At 36.3% G+C, this 20182-nt stretch overlaps 2 protein-coding genes across 3 annotated transcripts in view; one reads left to right on the forward strand and one right to left on the reverse strand.

The window, feature by feature from the left end:
* The window catches only part of LOC117337620 (WW domain-containing oxidoreductase-like), a 72437-nt gene that overhangs the window by 43720 nt on the left and 8535 nt on the right, over positions 1-20182 (reverse strand). The window contains exon 9 of one of the 2 annotated variants that reach the window (XM_033898686.1): positions 10081-10868. The exons of the other annotated variant lie outside the window; for it this stretch is intronic. The gene's annotated coding sequence lies outside the window, so the exon portion shown is untranslated. Of the gene's footprint in view, positions 1-10080; positions 10869-20182 lie in introns of those variants that run through there. 2 annotated transcript variants of the gene reach the window in all.
* LOC117338524 lies at positions 954-17843 on the forward strand. Its single transcript, XM_033899878.1, has 6 exons — positions 954-1164; positions 2576-2717; positions 14340-14797; positions 14865-15440; positions 15536-17113; positions 17212-17843. Exons 1-6 carry the CDS (start codon positions 954-956, stop codon positions 17841-17843), a joined length of 3597 nt encoding a protein of 1198 aa, XP_033755769.1.

Raw genomic sequence — 20182 nt, forward strand, 5'->3', positions numbered from 1 at the left:
GGTTGACCTTGTGTGATTCCAAGCAACTTTGCTTCATGATCATTAAACAAAATGTTAAGCTGACTTTGGTGGAGAACAGTGGACAAGAGCTGGAAAACATACATTGACAGTAGAGCTGAAACGAATGTTCGAATGCTCGCGAATGAATACCCATTCCCCGATTCCTGTTTATCATGGTGTGTGTCAGTGTAGGTACAGACTTCCTGTTTACCATGGTGTATGTCAGTGTACGGACATACTTCCTGTTTACCATGGTGTATGTCAGTGTGGGGACAGACTTCCTGTTTACCATGGTGTATGTCAGTGTGGGGACAGACTTCCTGTTTACCATGGTGTATGTCAGTGTGGGGACAGACTTCCTGTTTACCATGGTGTATGTCAGTGTACGGACATACTTCCTGTTTACCATGGTGTATGTCAGTGTACGGACATACTTCCTGTTTACCATGGTGTATGTCAGTGTAGGGACATACTTCCTGTTTACCATGGTGTGTGTCAGTGTAGGTACAGACTTCCTGTTTACCATGGTGTATGTCAGTGTAGGTACAGACTTCCTGTTTACCATGGTGTGTGTCAGTGTAGGTACAGACTTCCTGTTTACCATGGTGTATGTCAGTGTAGGTACAGACTTCCTGTTTACCATGGTGTATGTCAGTGTAGGTACAGACTTCCTGTTTACCATGGTGTATGTCAGTGTAGGTACAGACTTCCTGTTTACCATGGTGTATGTCAGTGTAGGTACAGACTTCCTGTTTACCATGGTGTATGTCAGTGTAGGTACAGACTTCCTGTTTACCATGGTGTATGTCAGTGTAGGTACAGACTTCCTGTTTACCATGGTGTGTGTCAGTGTAGGTACAGACTTCCTGTTTACCATGGTGTGTGTCAGTGTAGGTACAGACTTCCTGTTTACCATGGTGTATGTCAGTGTAGGTACAGACTTCCTGTTTACCATGGTGTATGTCAGTGTAGGGACAGACTTCCTGTTTACCATGGTGTGTGTTGGAGTAGGTACAGACTTCCTGTTTACCATGGTGTATGTCAGTGTGGGGACATACTTCCTGTTTACCATGGTGTGTGTCAGTGTAGGTACAGACTTCCTGTTTACCATGGTGTGTGTTGGAGTAGGTACAGACTTCCTGTTTGCCATGGTGGTGTTTCAGTGTAGGTACAGACTTCCTGTTTACCATGGTGTGTGTCAGTGTAGGTACAGACTTCCTGTTTACCATGGTGTGTGTCAGTGTAGGTACAGACTTCCTGTTTACCATGGTGTGTGTTGGAGTAGGTACAGACTTCCTGTTTACCATGGTGTGTGTCAGTGTAGGTACAGACTTCCTGTTTACCATGGTGTGTGTTGGAGTAGGTACAGACTTCCTGTTTACCATGGTGTGTGTCAGTGTAGGTACAAACTTCCTGTTTACCATGGTGTGTGTCAGTGTAGGTACAGACTTCCTGTTTACCATGGTGTGTGTCAGTGTGGGGACATACTTCCTGTTTACCATGATGTGTGTTGGAGTAGGTACAGACTTCCTGTTTACCATGGTGTGTGTCAGTGTACAGACATACTTCCTGTTTACCATGGTGTTGGTCAGTGTAGGTACAGACTTCCTGTTTACCATGGTGTATGTCAGTGTAGGGACATACTTCCTGTTTACCATGGTGTGTGTCAGTGTGGGGACAGACTTCCTGTTTACCATGGTGTGTGTCAGTGTGGGGACAGACTTCCTGTTTACCATGGTGTGTGTTGGAGTAGGTACAGACTTCCTGTTTACCATGGTGATAAGTGGAAGGAACTTATTACTGCAAAGATTGTTGATGTTCCTTTTTGTGAAAAACAAGTTTTAATAGAAAGCATAAAATATGTTTTCTACATGCATAATTAGTTTTGCTATCTAGACAATTGATTGATGTTCATGCAGTTTTAGTGCTAATTTCAAAATAGCTGTGTTAAATTTAAAACACTTAACATAAAACATTCCCACAGTTATGTACTTGAATGCATCTTATTAGCCTGTTAAATAACACTTCAAAGGTTGGTAAAAAAATCTTTCTTCAAAATTTTTAAGAAAGTTTTGTTATATAAGCTAACATACACTTAAGTGTTTATGTATCATAACTTCATGAGTAAATAAACGGTTAATCACGATTTATCAATAAACACCAAATATCACACAGCAGACACTTTTTAAACATAAATATTATCTTTAATACATAACATACACCAGATCTCGATAAAACACTTCTCCTTTGATGTGGTCAGCCAGCTAAGTACAAACTACACTTTGTATACAAATATTCCATGTCGGAAAGAGAGACCGCATTGCCATATTGTTTGGCTTCAACTATACCTTTATCTTATGATTAAACAGTCACTTGGCTTTTATATATTAAAAAGAAATAAAATATATAAAGAAGTAGCTAACTGCCATCAACGGAAGTCGGTGAAGAGGTTGGGTGTCAAAGTTCAAAGTTCAATGTTAACTGGTCTGAGATTTAGGCATCGGAGTGATGGGAATAATGTTCAAGACATCTCACCCTGAATATAAGTTTCCATTTTTGGCTTTTTGTTACATAGCTAATGCAAATGTGCCAATTGATAAAATTGTTAAAGAACAGGAAAAATACATTCCTGCCGAGTGCCTGGACAGGAATCAAACCCTGGTCTCCAGCGTGAGACAGGAATCAAACCCTGGTTTCCGGTGTGATAAGTCACAGCTGTAAGTCATGCTCCATCAGCAGAGTGACAGAGACTTACTTAACACTATGTACAAGCCACTAACTATATATATATACATGACCCAATCCTTTTACACTACTCCCAGTTTTTCTTGAGATTTACCCAAATCTCAACCCAAGGCTCTCAATACCATCATTGTGGGAAAAACACATTGCTGTCGAGTGCCCTGACAGGAATCGAACGCGGGTCTCCGACGTGAAAAGCCACAGCTCTACCTCCTGAGCCAAAGTAGCATGCTCCATCAGCTGAGTGACAAAGACTGTATTTAACACTATGTACAAGCCACATCAACCAGTTCCTTTTACAAAAATATAAGTTCAGTTAACATCCCCTGAATGTACCCAAAAAATCTTTAAATAATTATAAAGGATTGGGTAAGTACATGTAGGAACCAAGGGTGTGAAAAAGAGAGTATCGTATTGAATACTCTTTTTCGAAGTTGATGAAGCTGTGGGATATGTTTTTGTTAAACTCAGATCTTTACTTTGTTGTTTTTTCAGTATCATTATTGTAACCAATAATCTTTAACAATAAATCATGATGTAATTATAAAAGTGGAAACAAAACTTTTAAGAAGTAATTATTATGAAATTTAATTTTCAATGGAAGTTGACCTGGAAGTGGGATGGGGTGTTGGGTTTTGAGAGAGGTTGGGTGGGGTGGGGTGTCGGGTTTGGAGAGAGGTTGGGTGGGGTGGGGTGTCGGGTTTGGAGAGAGGTTGGGTGGGGTGGAGTGTCGGGTTTGGAGAGAGGTTGAGTGGGGTGGAGTGTCGGGTTTGACAGGAGTAGGGGTGGGGATGTCAGCTTTGGAGGGAGGTAGGAGAGGGGGAGGTGTCAAAAGAAAGATTTGAATTGTTTTATTCAGTAAATTGCTAAAACTTGCATTTTCAATTATCAATCATGTGTAAATAAAATTTCTACTGTAGTTGCCAATATAGAGTCCATCTCATTAGATTTGATAAGGTTCTATGACTATGGCAGTTTTAAAATTGAATCTATCCGACTAAATGCTGATCCATGACAAGTTTATCTAATGGAAAATCATACCTGTGATATGGATATCACAATTTAACGGCTCGATGAAAACTCAAAATTGATTAGAATCAGACAGTATCTAACTACTGGAAGAATTCATGAAATAAAATAACAATGAAGAGATTTTTTTTTTTTTTTTTGCATTTAATCAACTAATTGATCATCAATGTTATTTCAATTATCTAATTGATAAACTTTACTACATTGCGGTATCAAAATAAATTTTTCACCTACATGTAGTTGAATAACTACTAAATAAATATCTCCTTTATCAATCTGAAATAAATTTTCTGAAAAAGAAAGTAAAATGCATGTGTATCCCAGTATATATATATTATAATTAAAATACAGAGTTATATAATGTTTTTAATTAACTTGTAAATATATTCCATGTATTAATTTGTAAATAAATTCCCTAAATTAATTAGTATTTGTTAATATATTTCCGGAATCTATTTGAAAATGAATTCCCTGAATTAATTTGTATATAAATTCTCAGAATTATTTCGTAAATATATTCCCTCAATTAGTTTGTAAATATATTTCCTAAATCAAATTTGTAGATAGATTCCCTGAATTAATTTGTAAATATATTCCTGAATTAATTTGAAAATATATTCCCTGAATCAATTAATAAACTTACCAGATAATGTAAATTTGAAAATTCAACACATAAATTCATGAGCAATACAAATGTATTATATCCTTTAAATAAATTAACAATTTTTCCTTGATTTTATATCTCCTACATTAATTAACAAATATACTGATTATTGGAATACTTTGGCTGTGGTTTATTTGACACCTGGCATATTAACTAGCAAATATATCCCCTACATCTGTACATTAGCAAATAAAATACATGTACAATTGAAATAAGAAAGTCTGATTTTTTGTCAATTATAAATTCAACTTCCTCGGTAAACAGAATCAGCAATCAAACTTTATTGAATGTAAAATGTATCTTACTAGTTTTTATTTTTTAATTTTTAAAATCTTATGATAATAATAATTTAATAACAATGATTCAAGTATCAAACCAATTAAATATACTACTACATTTTTATTCAATAGTAAAGCTACGGTTCAGATCAAACATACCAAAATGCTTACCAGTAAAGTCTGCAGTGGGTCTGGTGCCTCTGATTTATTTCGGTAAATTTAGTAATCTCCAGTGCAAAATTCTGGTCTCTAACTTGAGATAATTATTATTTTCACTTATCTAATGTGTTTTTCCTGCAAACTGAGTTGATTACAGTACACAAGATTGTAATACCCATAAAGATGTTTAAGCAATCTCCAGTTTATTTGTGAATCTTTCCAAACTAAAAATCCCCAGAGAGGTATGTAAACGTTAGATTTGTCAGATTACATTAATAATGTACTTTTATATCAGAACTTAATGACCAAATTATATTTATAACCTGCTTTTTGAGAATTTTTCATTCTTTCTTGTATAAGGTACTTTTTATATATTTATTTAATTAAGATTATTAAAAAAAAAATGTTGCAAGAAACGCAACTTTTTTGTGTTTTGGCACCAAATTTAAAAAAAAACAACAGCAAATAAACAGGTGAGCTATTCAAATTCAAGGTTAGCACATGTCCATACATGTGACAGGGCTTAGTTTTTTTGTGCGGCCAGGCTAAGATAGGGGTATGGAGGCGTCAGGTTTTCAGGTTTTCACTCCATACCCAACCCTGTACACCCACACAGTCTATGTATAGAAAGATGGTTCTATTAGAATTTAAAACTAAAATACCTCATAATTTAAAACAATTCTATTTATAAATAAACACTTCAAATTTTATACTTAAAAATCCATTGAGATTGGCGGATTTTGTTGAGAAGATATGGCATTTAAAAAATAACACAACAAAGTATTTGGTCACATATTTTTTTTCACTTTTTCATAATCTGCTGGCTATTTCATACATTTTGTCATCTACCATACTCGACCAGCAATAAGCCCCAACCTCCCCACCCTTACAAGAAAATAAAGGGATTTATTACTGAGTATCTCCTTTGTTCCAAAGTCAGTTTCATACCAATCATGTATTCAGCAATTAGAACAGAGGAGGGGTTTATTGCTGAACGTACATAATGTTAGTCCATGCTGTGTAGAAATGTCGAAAATCCCTAAAATGTTACCATATATATGATAATAGGCTTTGTATGAATTGTATTTTTTTATGTTACAACACTTGAATGTAAAGAATTTGATATGAACTTTTATCTATTTATTTTTTTATAAACAGCAATGAGGTTGTGAAATGTCAGTAACTAAATATTTGTTAATTTTTTTTTAGAAATATTGGTACAAAATTCATACATGTGCCTATATCAACTTCCTCTATCCATGTACACCATGGTTTAAATAACTTGGTATGCAACAATTGTCATCTCTGTGAAGAAAATTAGCCCTACTATCCAGCTCAAAGATTGATGTTGAATGCACCTGGTTTCATCAAATTTCATATATTCAAAACATTTAACACATTGACAAGAAGGAACAATAAATCTTTCATTCTTAATGTTTAGATTTATTAAACAGACTTATCCATGTAATGCAGACATACACATAACTGTACATATACTTACACTATGTCATCCTCATATACACACTACATGTCACTAACATGGCTAGAAACACAAAATATACAACAGTTAAACTTGTGCAATTCTCTGTCAGTCTTTCAAATAAAGTTACTCAGCTTTAGTCAGTCTTTACAATAAAGTTACTCAGTCTTAGTGAGTCTTTACAATAAAGTTATTCAGCCTTAATCAGTCTTTACAATAAAGTTACTCAGTCTTAGTCAGTCTTTACAATAAAGTTACTCAGCCTTCGTCATTTTTTACAATAAAGTTACTCAGTCTGAGTGAGTCTTTACATTAAAGTTACTCAGTCTTAGTCAGTCTATACAATAAAGTTACTCAGCCTTAGTCAGTCTATACAATAAAGTTACTCAGTCTGAGTGAGTCTTTACAATAAAGTTACTCAGTCTTAGTGAGTCTTTACAATAAAGTCACTCAGTCTTAGTGAGTCTTTACAATAAAGTTACTCAGTCTTAGTCAGTCTTTACAATAAAGTTATTCAGCCTTAGTCAGTCTTTACAATAAAGTTACTCAGTCTTAGTCAGTCTTTACAATAAAGTTACTCAGTCTTAGTCAGTCTTTACAATAAAGTTACTCCGTCTTAGTGAGTCTTTACAATAAAGTTATTCAGCCTAAGTCAGTTTTTATAATAAAGTTACTCAGCCTTAGTCAGTTTTTATAATAAAGTTACTCAGCCTTAGTCAGTTTTTATAATAAAGTTATTCAGCCTAAGTCAGTCTTTATAATAAAGTTACTCAGCCTTAGTCAGTCTTTATAATAAATTTACTCAGCCTTAGTCAGTTTTTATAATAAATTTACTCAGCCTTAGTCAGTTTCTATAATAGTTACTCAGCCTTAGTCAGTTTTTATAATAAAATTACTCAGCCTTAGTCAGTCTTTACAATAAAGTTACTCAGCCTTAGTCAGTCTTTACAATAAAGTTACTCAGTCTTAGTCAGTCTTTACAATAAAGTTACTCAGCCTTAATCAGTTTTTTACAATTATCTTTAACTGCAGTATCTCTAGTATCCAACTTTAACTAGTTTCTCTAGTATCCAACTTTATCTATAGTATCTCTAGTATTCAACTGTATCTACAGTATATCTAGTATCCAACTTTAACTAGTTTCTCTAGTATCCAACTTTAACAAGTTTCTCTAGTATCCAACTTTAACTAGTTTCTCTAGTATCCAACTTTATCTCTAGTATCTCTAGTATCCAACTTTACAACAGTATATCTAGTATCCAACTTTATCTCTAGTATCTCTAGTATCCAACTTTATCTACAGTATATCTAGTATCCAACTTAACAACAGTATATCTAATATCCAACTTTATCTACAGTATCTTTAGTATCCAACTTTAACTACAGTATATCTTGTATTCAATTTATCTACAGTATCTCTTGTATTCAACTTTATCTACATTATCTTCAGTATCCAACTTTAGCTATAATATCCCCATATGACAGTGTCTCACTTTTATCCCACTTTACAGTATTTCACTTTAAAATATCTCTAGTATCCCACCATTACAATATCTCTAATAACCCACATTTACTGAAGTACCCCTAGAGCCCCTACTTTAGATAGAGTATCCCTGGTATCCTACTTTAACAAAGTAGTTTCTGTATCCACTATTGCGCTGTTTGAATGTGTAAACAGATTACCATTGAAGAACATAGACACAGACAATTTGAATAGCACCAAGGACAGACGTGACCTCAGTACTGTAGTCTACAGGAAGACATTTATCAATGATCTTCTCTTATCTCATCAGGATATAAAAACTCCCCCAACATTTAAATTGTCCATTGGGATGGGGACACAGGGCCCTGATAACACTGTCAACCCCACATCTATACAGGACCTTAACCCATTGTGGACAAGAATGCTACATGTCCTAACAGGAAACAGAATTTACTCCGACATAGGCCAATCACAGACATATCTCCAGAGACCGTTAGGACATTTACTACACGATTCAAAGTCAAAAACAGTTACTTAAATATCAAAGTTTGTGAATAATACATTAAGATTTTTGAGGTACAAATCATGTATGTAATTAAGTGCAATAAGCAAGAAGAGACCTCACGTCATGGAAGACAAATTTTGGTATTCAATAGAGGTCAATTGAATATAGGTCATTTATGATCGGCGGCCTACTATGAAATGACCCTCAGTAATGCAAATGCTCAATTTCGTCTCCCAAATACCAGCCTGAGCTCTCCAGCCAATCCTACAGATATCCTTATTTGGAGAATGTTTGACATTTTAACAATAATCACTATGCAACCATACAAACATAACATCTGGAATTCCCAAACTACTTCTCTACACTGGATTATGACCTTATAGAACTGTATCAGGCCACTCCTACATATCTGTCGCCCCTAACAATAATACCTACCTGCCTGGAAAAACCAGTAGTTACGGGAAATTCCCCAAGTGTTTCCAAACCACATAACTACAATGTTTAAAATTCAAAGGGGAAAAAAACAACATTATTAGCAAGTGCATCCAAGCTTGCAACTGTCCAGTTCTTCTTTTGACCCTGAGAGATTTATAGACGGTGGTCGGTAATAATGGGGTGCATTATGGGTGTATAAGGACGCCCAGAAATCGTGTGCGGCCAGAACTTGTTATGACAGTCAGAAATTGTGTGCAGGAGACAACATTTGGATCATTAGGCCTTGACCTTAGAAGGTAGACATATCATTTGATGTCAATGTTACAAAGAATCTTTTGAAATTTTAATGCTATCAATTTTGATCAATTGTTGGATTAAAACATAACCAAGAAATGTTAGTTGTTTCTGATTTTGATTGTATATTCATCTAAAGCAATTGCTTTGAAATCATGAAATACTATTAAAATGTATGATTATTTTCATGCCTTTAACATAACATACATGGGAATCAATGAATATATATATATATATAATGCATAGAGGAACTTAAGTTTACTTACATGATTTATATTCTTTCCAACTTAAATTAAAAACTTTCTAGACACAACTCATTTATGTTTAACAGTTCAATATTAATTACTCAATACAAACATATTTCATTATTGCACATTTTTATACAAGGGTCCAGTAGGACAATATTTTATTTTTTCATTTATATTTTTGTATATTATTTCATGTGAGTCTACAGGACAAACATGTTTTTTTGTATAAAATTAGAAAGTATTATCTTCATGTTGTTGCATATTTTTAGGTCACCACAGTCATAAACTTGATACAAAATGAAACACAAAAATAACCCTGATTTAGTGAGGTTCTATGAGATTTTGTTTTAAATATTTCATATTTCAAATTTCAGTGCATTTTACTTCAGTCTCCTACAGTTATTTCATACAATTTTTTTTTTTCATTAATTGCCATGAATATCTCTTACAAACTCAAATAAAAATATTTTTTGTCAATATGTTTCCATCCATGTACATGCATAATAACAGATATTTATTTTATTAATACACTGAATGTTTAAGTGAACCAACAGTTGGAAATTACCCCAGCAAAAAAATAACCCCAGCAAAAAAATAAAATAAAACAGTATCAGGCAAGCAAATGTTTACATCTCCTGCAATGAGTGCAAAGTTTAATCTTAATATAGGTTATAAAGGTATAGAAAATCATGAAACATGGACAATTGTGTTTTATGGAAATTTACCAAAAAACCCCAACAAAAAACAAAAACAACAACTGCAATTTTACTTATCAATTTCATTTATTTCAACTAAATCATTTTTGTTATTAATTACATTGTAAAATGATAATTAGGTAATAATTCTAGGTAATTAAAACAAATCACAACATCACTTTTTTATACAGGTATTTGTTTCCATTTTTTTTGGTGTGTGTTCGAGATTTGTTTGCCTGATTTTTACACAAATATTGCACTTGATATTCTTTTTAAAGAAAATTTGATCCAATAAAACATACTCTTACTATGTTTACCTATTTATTCCCATCATCGCCCGGAATAAAAACATGGTGGATGTGATGCCTTGTTAATTACAGCCATCTCTTCTCACCTTTCAGCAGACAATTATTTACTGGTGTACATGTACCAGTATCTAACAATACCTACATACAACCTCCTCTTTACACCACTTTCATGTGCTTATAAATATGCAGGAGATGTACGAGATATTATCAACATTTAGAAGTTATTGTAGTTATTTAACCAAATTGACTCAGATATAGAAATGAAAATATTCACTGATGCAGGGCACAATATATATAAATGGGCGGAGCATGTTATCACTGAACTGAAAATTTGTATAATTATAGTAAAGTATAGCCGATATGGAATTTGGATGTAGAAGAATAGACATGGGGTATATCGTCTGTCTGTAGTTATAATACAGTAGTGATTTGATGATTAAACCATAAGTTAGTTGACTGATGAAAATGTATCTGATCCAGAGGAATGTCACAGACAGTCGATGATATATCACAGATATAGATTGTTTCACAGTGGATGGCAGATTGTCCTGCAAAAGAAAAAGAAACAAAAGTAAGGTTACAAACCAGCATTATAGTAATGTGTTGGTTGTTCAGTCTAGCAGATAGTCCTTATAGTCATCTATTTCAATTTAAATCTGATTCTTATTTTTCATTTCTAAATCCTAATACTGGTAATTTGGAAATGCCGGTCATTCTTATTCAATAAATCTTCATTTTCAAAAAAACCGGAACAGGTTTTTGTACATGTACACATGTAGCATTTTTGTAATTTGTTGATGTAGGGTAAGTTAAACTAAATACAATGTAGTTCAGTTTCTTTTCCCTGAAATTGTTTGAATTTTTGAAAAGCTCTATTGTTTTCTTGGTAAGGCAAGCCTTACTACAAAAGCATTTTTTGTTATGGTGAAAGTTTTAGAAATTAAAATGCCCTATATTTATGTTAATTCAGTAGTTTTCTGGTATGCAAAATATTTTCATCGGTTTTATACATGGTTCAGACATGAATTTTTTTTTATGGAGATTTTGAACCATGCAAATAAAAACATTAAAAGTTTCAATATGACGAGAAACAGCAAAAAGGTGAAAAAATATCAAAGGCTTCTATAAGGCGAGGAAAAAAAAGAGGGGAAATAATTAAAATGTTTCGATACGATGAGGAAAAAATATCAATTAAAAACTTCAAATGTCCTTGCAGCATATCAGTTTTGACAGCAATACACATAACAAATGATGCATCTTCTTATAAAACATGACATTAGAATCATTCGTACTGTTTCTAAAGAATGATTACCATTAAATAAGGTGTATAGCTCTTGCCACTTTAAGGATTTGTTTGTTTGTTTGTTGGGTTTATCACCCCGTGATCAGCCAGGGTAATTTCGATGCCGGGTCTCTTTGTAGTAGTTGGTGATTACCTCACTGAACAACATACAGGCGGCCCGTTTCAGGCCATCCAGAGCAATAAGGGTAAAGTATTTTGCCCAAGGACACAACCACGACAGTACAGACTGGCCCATTTCTCAGCTTCCTGAGAAACACAAACTGATATGGGTAAGGAGCCTTGAACCATGTCATCATATCTTCAACCAAGGTTAAGTGGCTGGCGCTCTAACCAACTGAGTTATCACGGCCCCCTCACCTAAGGTTGCATGACTGGCACTGTAACTCATTGAGCTATTGCGAGCCCCTCACCTGAGGTTACCTGGCCTGTATTCTAACCCGCAGAGCTATTGCGAGCCCCTCACCTGAGGTTACATGGCCTGCACTCTAACCCACAGAGCTATTGCCACCCCCTCACCTGAGGTTACATGGCCTGCACTCTAACCCACAGAGCTATTGCCACCCCCTCACCTGAGGTTACATGGCCTGCACTCTAACCCACAGAGCTATTGCCACCCCCTCACCTGAGGTTACATGGCCTGCACTCTAACCCACAGAGCTATTGCGAGCCCCTCACCTGAGGTTACATGGCCTGCACTCTAACCCACAGAGCTATTGTGAGCCCCTCACCTGAGGTTACATGGCCAGCACTGGTAACCTTACACCATCATCTATTAACATCCATCAGCAACCATCATCAGTATCATAAACCTTATATCACAAAGTCATCATTAGCATACCGTCATCATCGACACACTTTTAATCACCACACTGTCATCATCATCATCATCATCATCATCGTCATTATCATCACACTGGTGTCAACATGAAGGTAAATTTAATGAAATCACTTGAATGAACAAGAGGCCCTAGGGCCTTAACGGTCATCTGACTCTAAATTAAAACCCTTATATTATTGTAGTATGTATTCTCTGTAGCAAGTATATAGTGGCACTGTGGCCATGGTGGCCATCTTGGATTTCTGACCGACCCAATAGATAAAAAACACTTGGTAAGGACCATCTGAGGATCATTTCAGGCAAGTTTCAGCTCAATAGCACTGGTGGAACTTAGAAGAAGTATAAAATGTGTTTTCAAGATGGCGGCTATGGCGGCCATCTTGGATTTTGGATCGACCCAAAAATAACAACAATTGGTCGGGATCATCTCAGGATCATTTCTGGTAAGTTACAGCTCCACAGCAATGGTTGAACTTGAGAAGAAGTTTAAAATGTGTTTTTCAAGATGGCTGCTATGATGGCCATCTTGGATTTTGCATCGGCTCGAGAAATAACAACACTTGGTCGGGATCATCTCAGGATTCTTTCAGACAAGTTTCAGCTCAATAGCACTAGTGGAACTTGAGAAGAAGTTTAAAATGTGTTTTCAAGATGGCGGATATGGCGGCCATCTTGGATTTCGGACTAACCCGAAAAATAACATTTCTATGATACAAATATTAACCTGGTACATTTATAAAATGATCAGTAAGGTTCATGTTATAATACACATCAAAAACTTGGAATCTGTACACATCGAAAATGGATTTATTATAGTCAATTTCAAGTGCTGATAATATATATATATTAACCATTTTTTGAAAATAAGACATTCTAGAGTCCAAATAAAATCTGAGCCAACAAGAGCAGAATTTTCAGAAATACTGCAGTCTGAATAAAATCTGTGCCTAATACAGCAGATTTTGTGAAATCAGAAATTCTACAGTCTGAATAAAATCTGAGCTAACAACAGAGGAATTTGAAAAATAAGAAATTCTACACTCTGAATAAAATCTATGCGTGTCTGGTAAGAAACCATTAGTATAATTGAATGTCCCAGTGTTGTAAACTTCAATAGAGAATTTTCCCTTGACCCTAGCCTTCCCCCTGGGAGATTTTTAACTTCCATGAGAGAGTTAAACATTATCGAGTACATGGTTACAATTTTCTACCGCTGCCAGGTAAAATTAAAAGATTCTGATATAAGTAGCCAGTTGACCCCTATATTCATGTTGCTGTAGTAATTTGTCCGTTATGGAAAGATAGAGAATTGGACAAAAACACAACACATAACTGTCAGGCCATTAGATGTTGCCAACTACATAAAGTTTACATACAGTTTTAAATACTTTTTGCTGAAATCCAATAAAATCGTCCTGGGTCTATATCTAGTATAACAGAATCATTACTGATAAGGTATTATATACATACATATATATGGCAGTAAGTTTTTGCAAGTTAAAATTGATTTTGCAAAATAAGAAGGTTGACTGCAGTATACCTCACAGAAAAACAATACAACTGCTTAAAAATGATACAATGGTACTGATGGGTGACAAACTCTGACTGATAAAGCACTAGGTTGTTAGTAACATAGAGGAACACCAGGTTGTTAGTAACATAGAGGAACACCAGGTTGTTAGTAACATATATAGAGGAACGTCAGGTTGTTTGTAACATAGAGGAACACCAGGTTGTTTGTAACATATAGAGGAACGTCAGGTTGTTTGTAACATAGAGGAACACCAGGTTGTTAGTAACATAGAGGAACACCAGGTTGTTAGTAACATAGAGGAACACCAGGTTGTTAGTAACATTAGAGGAACACCAGGTTGTTAGTGACATAGAGGAACACCAGGTTGTTAGTGACATAGAGGAACACCAGGTTGTTAGTAACATAGAGGAACACCAGGTTGTTAGTAACATAGAGGAACACCAGGTTGTTAGTAACATTGAGGAACATCAGGTTGTTAGTACCATAGAGGAACACCAGGTTGTTTGTAACATTGAGGAACACCAGGTTGTTAGTAACTTAAAGGAACACCAGGTTGTTAGTGACATAGAGAAACACCAGGTTGTTAGTGACATAGAGGAACACCAGGTTGTTAGTAACATTGAGGAACACCAGGTTGTTAGTGACATAGAGGAACACCAGGTTGTTAGTGACATAGAGGAACACCAGGTTGTTAGTAACATAGAGGAACACCAGGTTGTTAGTAACATAGAGGAACACCAGGTTGTTAGTAACATAGAGGAACACCAGGTTGTTAGTAACATAGAGGAACACCAGGTTGTTAGTAACATATATAGAGGAACGTCAGGTTGTTTGTAACATAGAGGAACACCAGGTTGTTTGTAACATAGAGGAACACCAGGTTGTTAGTAACATAGAGGAACACCATGTTGTTAGTGACATAGAGGAACACCAGGGTGTAAATGGCATAGAGAAACACCAGGTTGTAAGTAACATAGAGGAACACCAGGTTGTAAGTAACATAGAGGAACACCAGGTTGTTAGTATCACAGAGGAACACCAGGGTGTAAATGGCATAGAGGAACACCAGGTTGTAAGTAACATAGAGGAACACCAGGTTGTTAGTAACATAGAGGAACACCAGGTTGTTAGTGACATAGAGGAACACCAGGTTGTTAGTGACATAGAGGAACACCAGGTTGTTAGTGACATAGAGGAACACCAGGTTGTTAGTAACATAGAGGAACACCTGGTTGTTAGTAACATAGAGGAACACCAGGTTGTTAGTGACATAGAGGAACACCAGGTTGTTAGTGACATAGAGAAACACCAGGTTGTTAGTGACATAGAGGAACACCAGGTTGTTAGTAACATTGAGGAACACCAGGTTGTTAGTGACATAGAGGAACACCAGGTTGTTAGTGACATAGAGGAACACCAGGTTGTTAATAACAGAGGAACACCAGGTTGTTTGTAACATAGAGGAACACCAGGTTGTTTGTAACATGGAGTAACACCAGGTTGTTAGTGACATAGAGGAACACCAGGTTGTTAATAACAGAGGAACACCAGGTTGTTAGTAACATAGAGGAACACCAGGTTGTTAGTAACATAGAGGAACACCAGGTTTTTAGTGACATAGAAGAACACCAGGTTGTTAGTAACTTAAAGGAACACCAGGTTGTTAGTGACATAGAGAAACACCAGGTTGTTAGTAACATTGAGGAACACCAGGTTGTTTGTAACATAGAGGAACACCAGGTTGTTAGTAACATAGAGGAACACCAGGTTTTTAGTGACATAGAAGAACACCAGGTTGTTAGTAACTTAGAGGAACACCAGGTTGTTAGTAACATAGAGGAACACCAGGTTGTTAGTAACTTAAAGGAACACCAGGTTGTTAGTGACATAGAGAAACACCAGGTTGTTAGTAACATAGAGGAACACCAGGTTGTTTGTAACATTGAGGAACACCAGGTTGCTAGTAACATAGAGGAACACCAGGTTGTTATTAACATAGAGAAACGCCAGGTTGTTTGTAACATAGAGGAACACCAGGTTGTTAGTAACCTAGAGGATCATCAGGTTGTTTGTAACACAGAGGAACACCAGGTTGTTTGTAACATAGAGGAACACCAGGTTGTAAGTAACATAGAGGAACACCAGGTTGTTAGTAACATAGAGGAACACCAGGTTGTTAGTGACATAGAGGAACACCAGGTTGTTAGTATCACAGAGGAACACCAGGTTGTTAGTAACATAGAAGAACACCAGGTTGTTAGTAACATAGAGGAACACCAGGGTGTAAATGGCATAGAGGAACACCAGGTTTTTAGTACCATAGAGGAACACCAGGTTGTTAGTAACATAGAGGAACACCAGGTTGTTAGTGACATAGAGGAACACCAGGTTGTTAGTAACATAGAGGAATACCAGGTTGTTAGTAACATCGAGGAACACCAGGTTGTTAGTGACATAGAGGAACACCAGGTTGTTAGTAACATAGAGGAACACCAGATTGTTAGTAACATTGAGGAACACCAGGTTGTTAGTAACATTGAGGAACACCAGGTTGTTAGTGACATAGAGGAACACCAGGTTGTTAGTAACATAGAGGAACACCAGGTTGTTAGTGACATAGAGGAACACCAGGTTGTTAGTAACATTGAGGAACACCAGGTTGTTTGTAACATAGAGGAACACCAGGTTGTTAGTAACATTGAGGAACACCAGGTTGTTAGTAACATTGAGGAACACCAGGTTGTTAGTGACATAGAGGAACACCAGGTTGTTAGTAACATAGAGGAACACCTGGTTGTTTGTAACATAGAGGAACACCCGGTTGTTAGTGACATAGAGGAACACCAGGTTGTTAGTAACATAGAGGAACACCAGGTTGTTAGTAATATAGAGGAACACCAGGTTGTTAGTAACATAGAGGAACACCAGGTTGTTAGTGACATAGAGGAACACCAGGTTGTTTGTAACATTGAGGAACATCAGGTTGTTAGTGACATAGAGGAACACCAGGTTGTTAGTAACATTGATGAACATCAGGTTGTTAGTAACATAGAGGAACACCAGGTTGTTAGTAACATAGAGGAACACCAGGTTGTTTGTAACATAGAGGAACACCCAGGTTGTTAGTAACATAGAGGAACACCCAGGTTGTTAGTAACATAGAGGAACGTCAGGTTGTTAGTGACATAGAGGAACACCAGGTTGTTTGTAACATAGAGGAACACCAGGTTGTTTGTAACATTGAGGAACACCAGGTTGTTAGTGACATAGAGGAACACCAGGTTGTTAGTGACATAGAGGAACACCAGGTTGTTAGTAACATAGAGGAACACCAGGTTGTTAGTAACATAGAGGAACACCAGGTTGTTAGTAACATTGATGAACATCAGGTTGTTAGTGACATAGAGGAACACCAGGTTGTTAGTGACATAGAGGAACACCAGGTTGTTAGTAACATAGAGGAACACCAGGTTGTTAGTAACATTGAGGAACACCAGGTTGTTAGTGACATAGAGGAACACCAGGTTGTTAGTAACATAGAGGAACACCAGGTTGTTAGTAACATAGAGGAACACCAGGTTGTTAGTAACATAGAGGAACACCAGGTTGTTAGTAACATAGAGGAACACCAGGTTGTTAGTAACATTGATGAACATCAGGTTGTTAGTAACATAGAGGAACACCAGGTTGTTAGTGACATAGAGGAACACCAGGTTGTTAGTGACATAGAGGAACACCAGGTTGTTAGTAACATAGAGGAACACCAGGTTGTTAGTGACATAGAGGAACACAAGGTTGTTGGTAACATTGATGAACATCAGGTTGTTAGTAACATAGAGGAACACTAGGTTGTGTGTAACATTTAGGAACACCAGGTTGTTAGTAACATAGAGGAACACCAGGTTGTTAGTAAGAGAGGAACACAAACTAGCCAGTTGTATTAAATATTACTATTATACATAAGTGTGTCTGTAATCAAATATGGCCAATCCCTCAATGAAAATTATCTCAGTGAACCAGATACAGCATAAGGGTCAGATGGCAAGGTTCAAACAGGAAACAGATAGCACTAACAGGTGTGTTATTTAGTACTATTGTAATGTAGGCTGTAAATCAAGAGTTTATCTTTAATTACAAAAGTCAAAAATTAATGTCCATCAAATAATACATCAAAATATGTCAACACATTGATAACAATTCAGCAATACCACAGCTAATATACAGTAGACTTGATGTATCAAATCCAGAGATATTATTGTAAACAGATATCCATCTGAACTTCCTGTTATAATGGAAAATAATTACGGTATGTGTTATTAGTTCAGAGTATCAAATTAACACTGTTGAATTTATGATTTGTCTGGTGGACGAAGTTCTCGATGCCTAGTCCCTATTTATCAGCTTATGCTCTCTGGACATCTTGTAAGTTTGTGTTTGTATTATAATGATTATAATGAACTCCACATCTGGTGAACATAGAAATAGCCCTCATGAAAACTTTTCATCTCAAAGGACTTCATATGGTTGTTCTTCACATAAATATGTCTTAAGAATTTTTAAATCATTACATCTAACATTTTGTTTTGTCTACTGTAGTATAATATCAGACAGAATGTGTCCATGGAAGTGACATGCTAAAACAGGGGATGGATAAATTGTAGTAAGCCAACTCTACACTAGCAATCCTAGCGAAACAAACAGTTTTCAATAAATGTACCGCCAATTTTGATTTGAAATAGACCAATAATTGACCAACAGATTAAGTGACAAATTGACCCGCACATTTAGTGACCAATTGTTTTGTAATCTTTGACCCGCAGATTAAGTGACCAATTATTTTGTAATCTATATCTCTGAATATATTTCCTCTTCCTAACTTCCCTACTGATTGTAGGTCCTATTGTCACTTTAAATTATCCATCAGTTTGGGTACAGTAGAAGAGGCCTACCCTTTATAGATGGAATAGTCCAGGTCAGACAATGGTTTAGTCTGCCTACCCTTTATAGATGGAATAGTCCAGGTCAGACAATGGTTTAGACTGCCTACCCTTTATAGATGGAACAGTCCAGGTCAGACAATGGTTGAGTCTGCCTACCCTTTATAGATGAAACAGTCCAGGTCAGACAATGGTTGAGTCTGCCTACCCTTTATAGATGGAACAGTCCAGGTCAGACAATGGTTGAGTCTGCCTACCCTTTATAGATGGAACAGTCCAGGTCAGACAATGGTTTAGTCTGCCTACCCTTTATAGATGGAACAGTCCAGGTCAGACAATGGTTTAGTCTGTCTACCCTTTATAGATGGCCTTACATTATGCAGCATGGCCCACTCAAATGCTGCATCTGAGAGGAGTTTTTCCATTCTAAGAAAAATTCAAACTGATTGGAGAGGAAACTTGTCCAACAAGACTATACATTCTTTGATGTCTGTGAAATTAAATGTGCATTCAGACTGTTTCAATTACACTCCGACAAATGATGTACTTCATAAAGCTAAGAAAGCTTATGTCATGTGAAAATGATACAAAAGTGATACAAAAATGAAGCAATAATGTGACTGAACATGAAATTATGTGTTTGTTTTCTATTTTGTATATTGTTATGTTACAAAATGTGCCGATATTTTTGCCGCGCGTATACCTCCCTTATTTCAGACAAAAATCCCTTAAAATGGTTGTCAATCTCCCTTACCACCTCTAGGAAAATTTGGCATGTATGTGTCTACCCTTTATAGATGGAATAGTCCAGGTCAGACAATGGTTTAGTCTGTCTACCCTTTATAGATGGAAGAGTCCAGGTCAGACAATGGGTTAGTCTGAATACCTTTATAGATGAAAGAGTCCAGACAATGGTTTAGTCTGCCTACCCATAATCATTAGACACTGGTTGAGTCGATTCTAAGGGAAGGGGAGAAACCTGAAGGAAAACAGTGATGATGTTGGGTTTTTTTTTAAATTATTTCTTAACGTCCTATTAATAGCCAGGGTCATTTAAGGACATGCCTGGTTTTGGAGGTAGAGGAAAGCCAGAGTACCCGGGGAAAAACCACCAACCTACGGTCAGTACCAGGCAACTGCCCCACGTGGGTTTCAAACTCGCAACCCAGAGGTGGAGGGCTAGTGGTAAAGTGTCGGGACACCTTAACCACTCGACCACCGCGGCCCGACAGTGATGAACTAGCTATAAA

This window comes from Pecten maximus, chromosome 11 (assembly GCF_902652985.1).
Source record: "Pecten maximus chromosome 11, xPecMax1.1, whole genome shotgun sequence".
NCBI lineage: Eukaryota > Metazoa > Mollusca > Bivalvia > Pectinida > Pectinidae > Pecten > Pecten maximus.

Bases quoted from the DNA above. Each gene is read 5' to 3' on its own strand.
- LOC117338524 (XM_033899878.1), top strand. From the start codon at position 954: ATGGTGTATGTCAGTGTAGGGACAGACTTCCTGTTTACCATGGTGTGT. The intron at 1,165-2,575 runs GTAGGTACAGAC...TTTGTTACATAG, and splicing joins TGCCATGGTGGTGTTTCAGT to CTAATGCAAATGTGCCAATT. The intron at 17,114-17,211 runs GTTGTTAGTAAC...TTTGTAACATAG, and splicing joins TAACATAGAGGAACACCCAG to AGGAACACCAGGTTGTTTGT.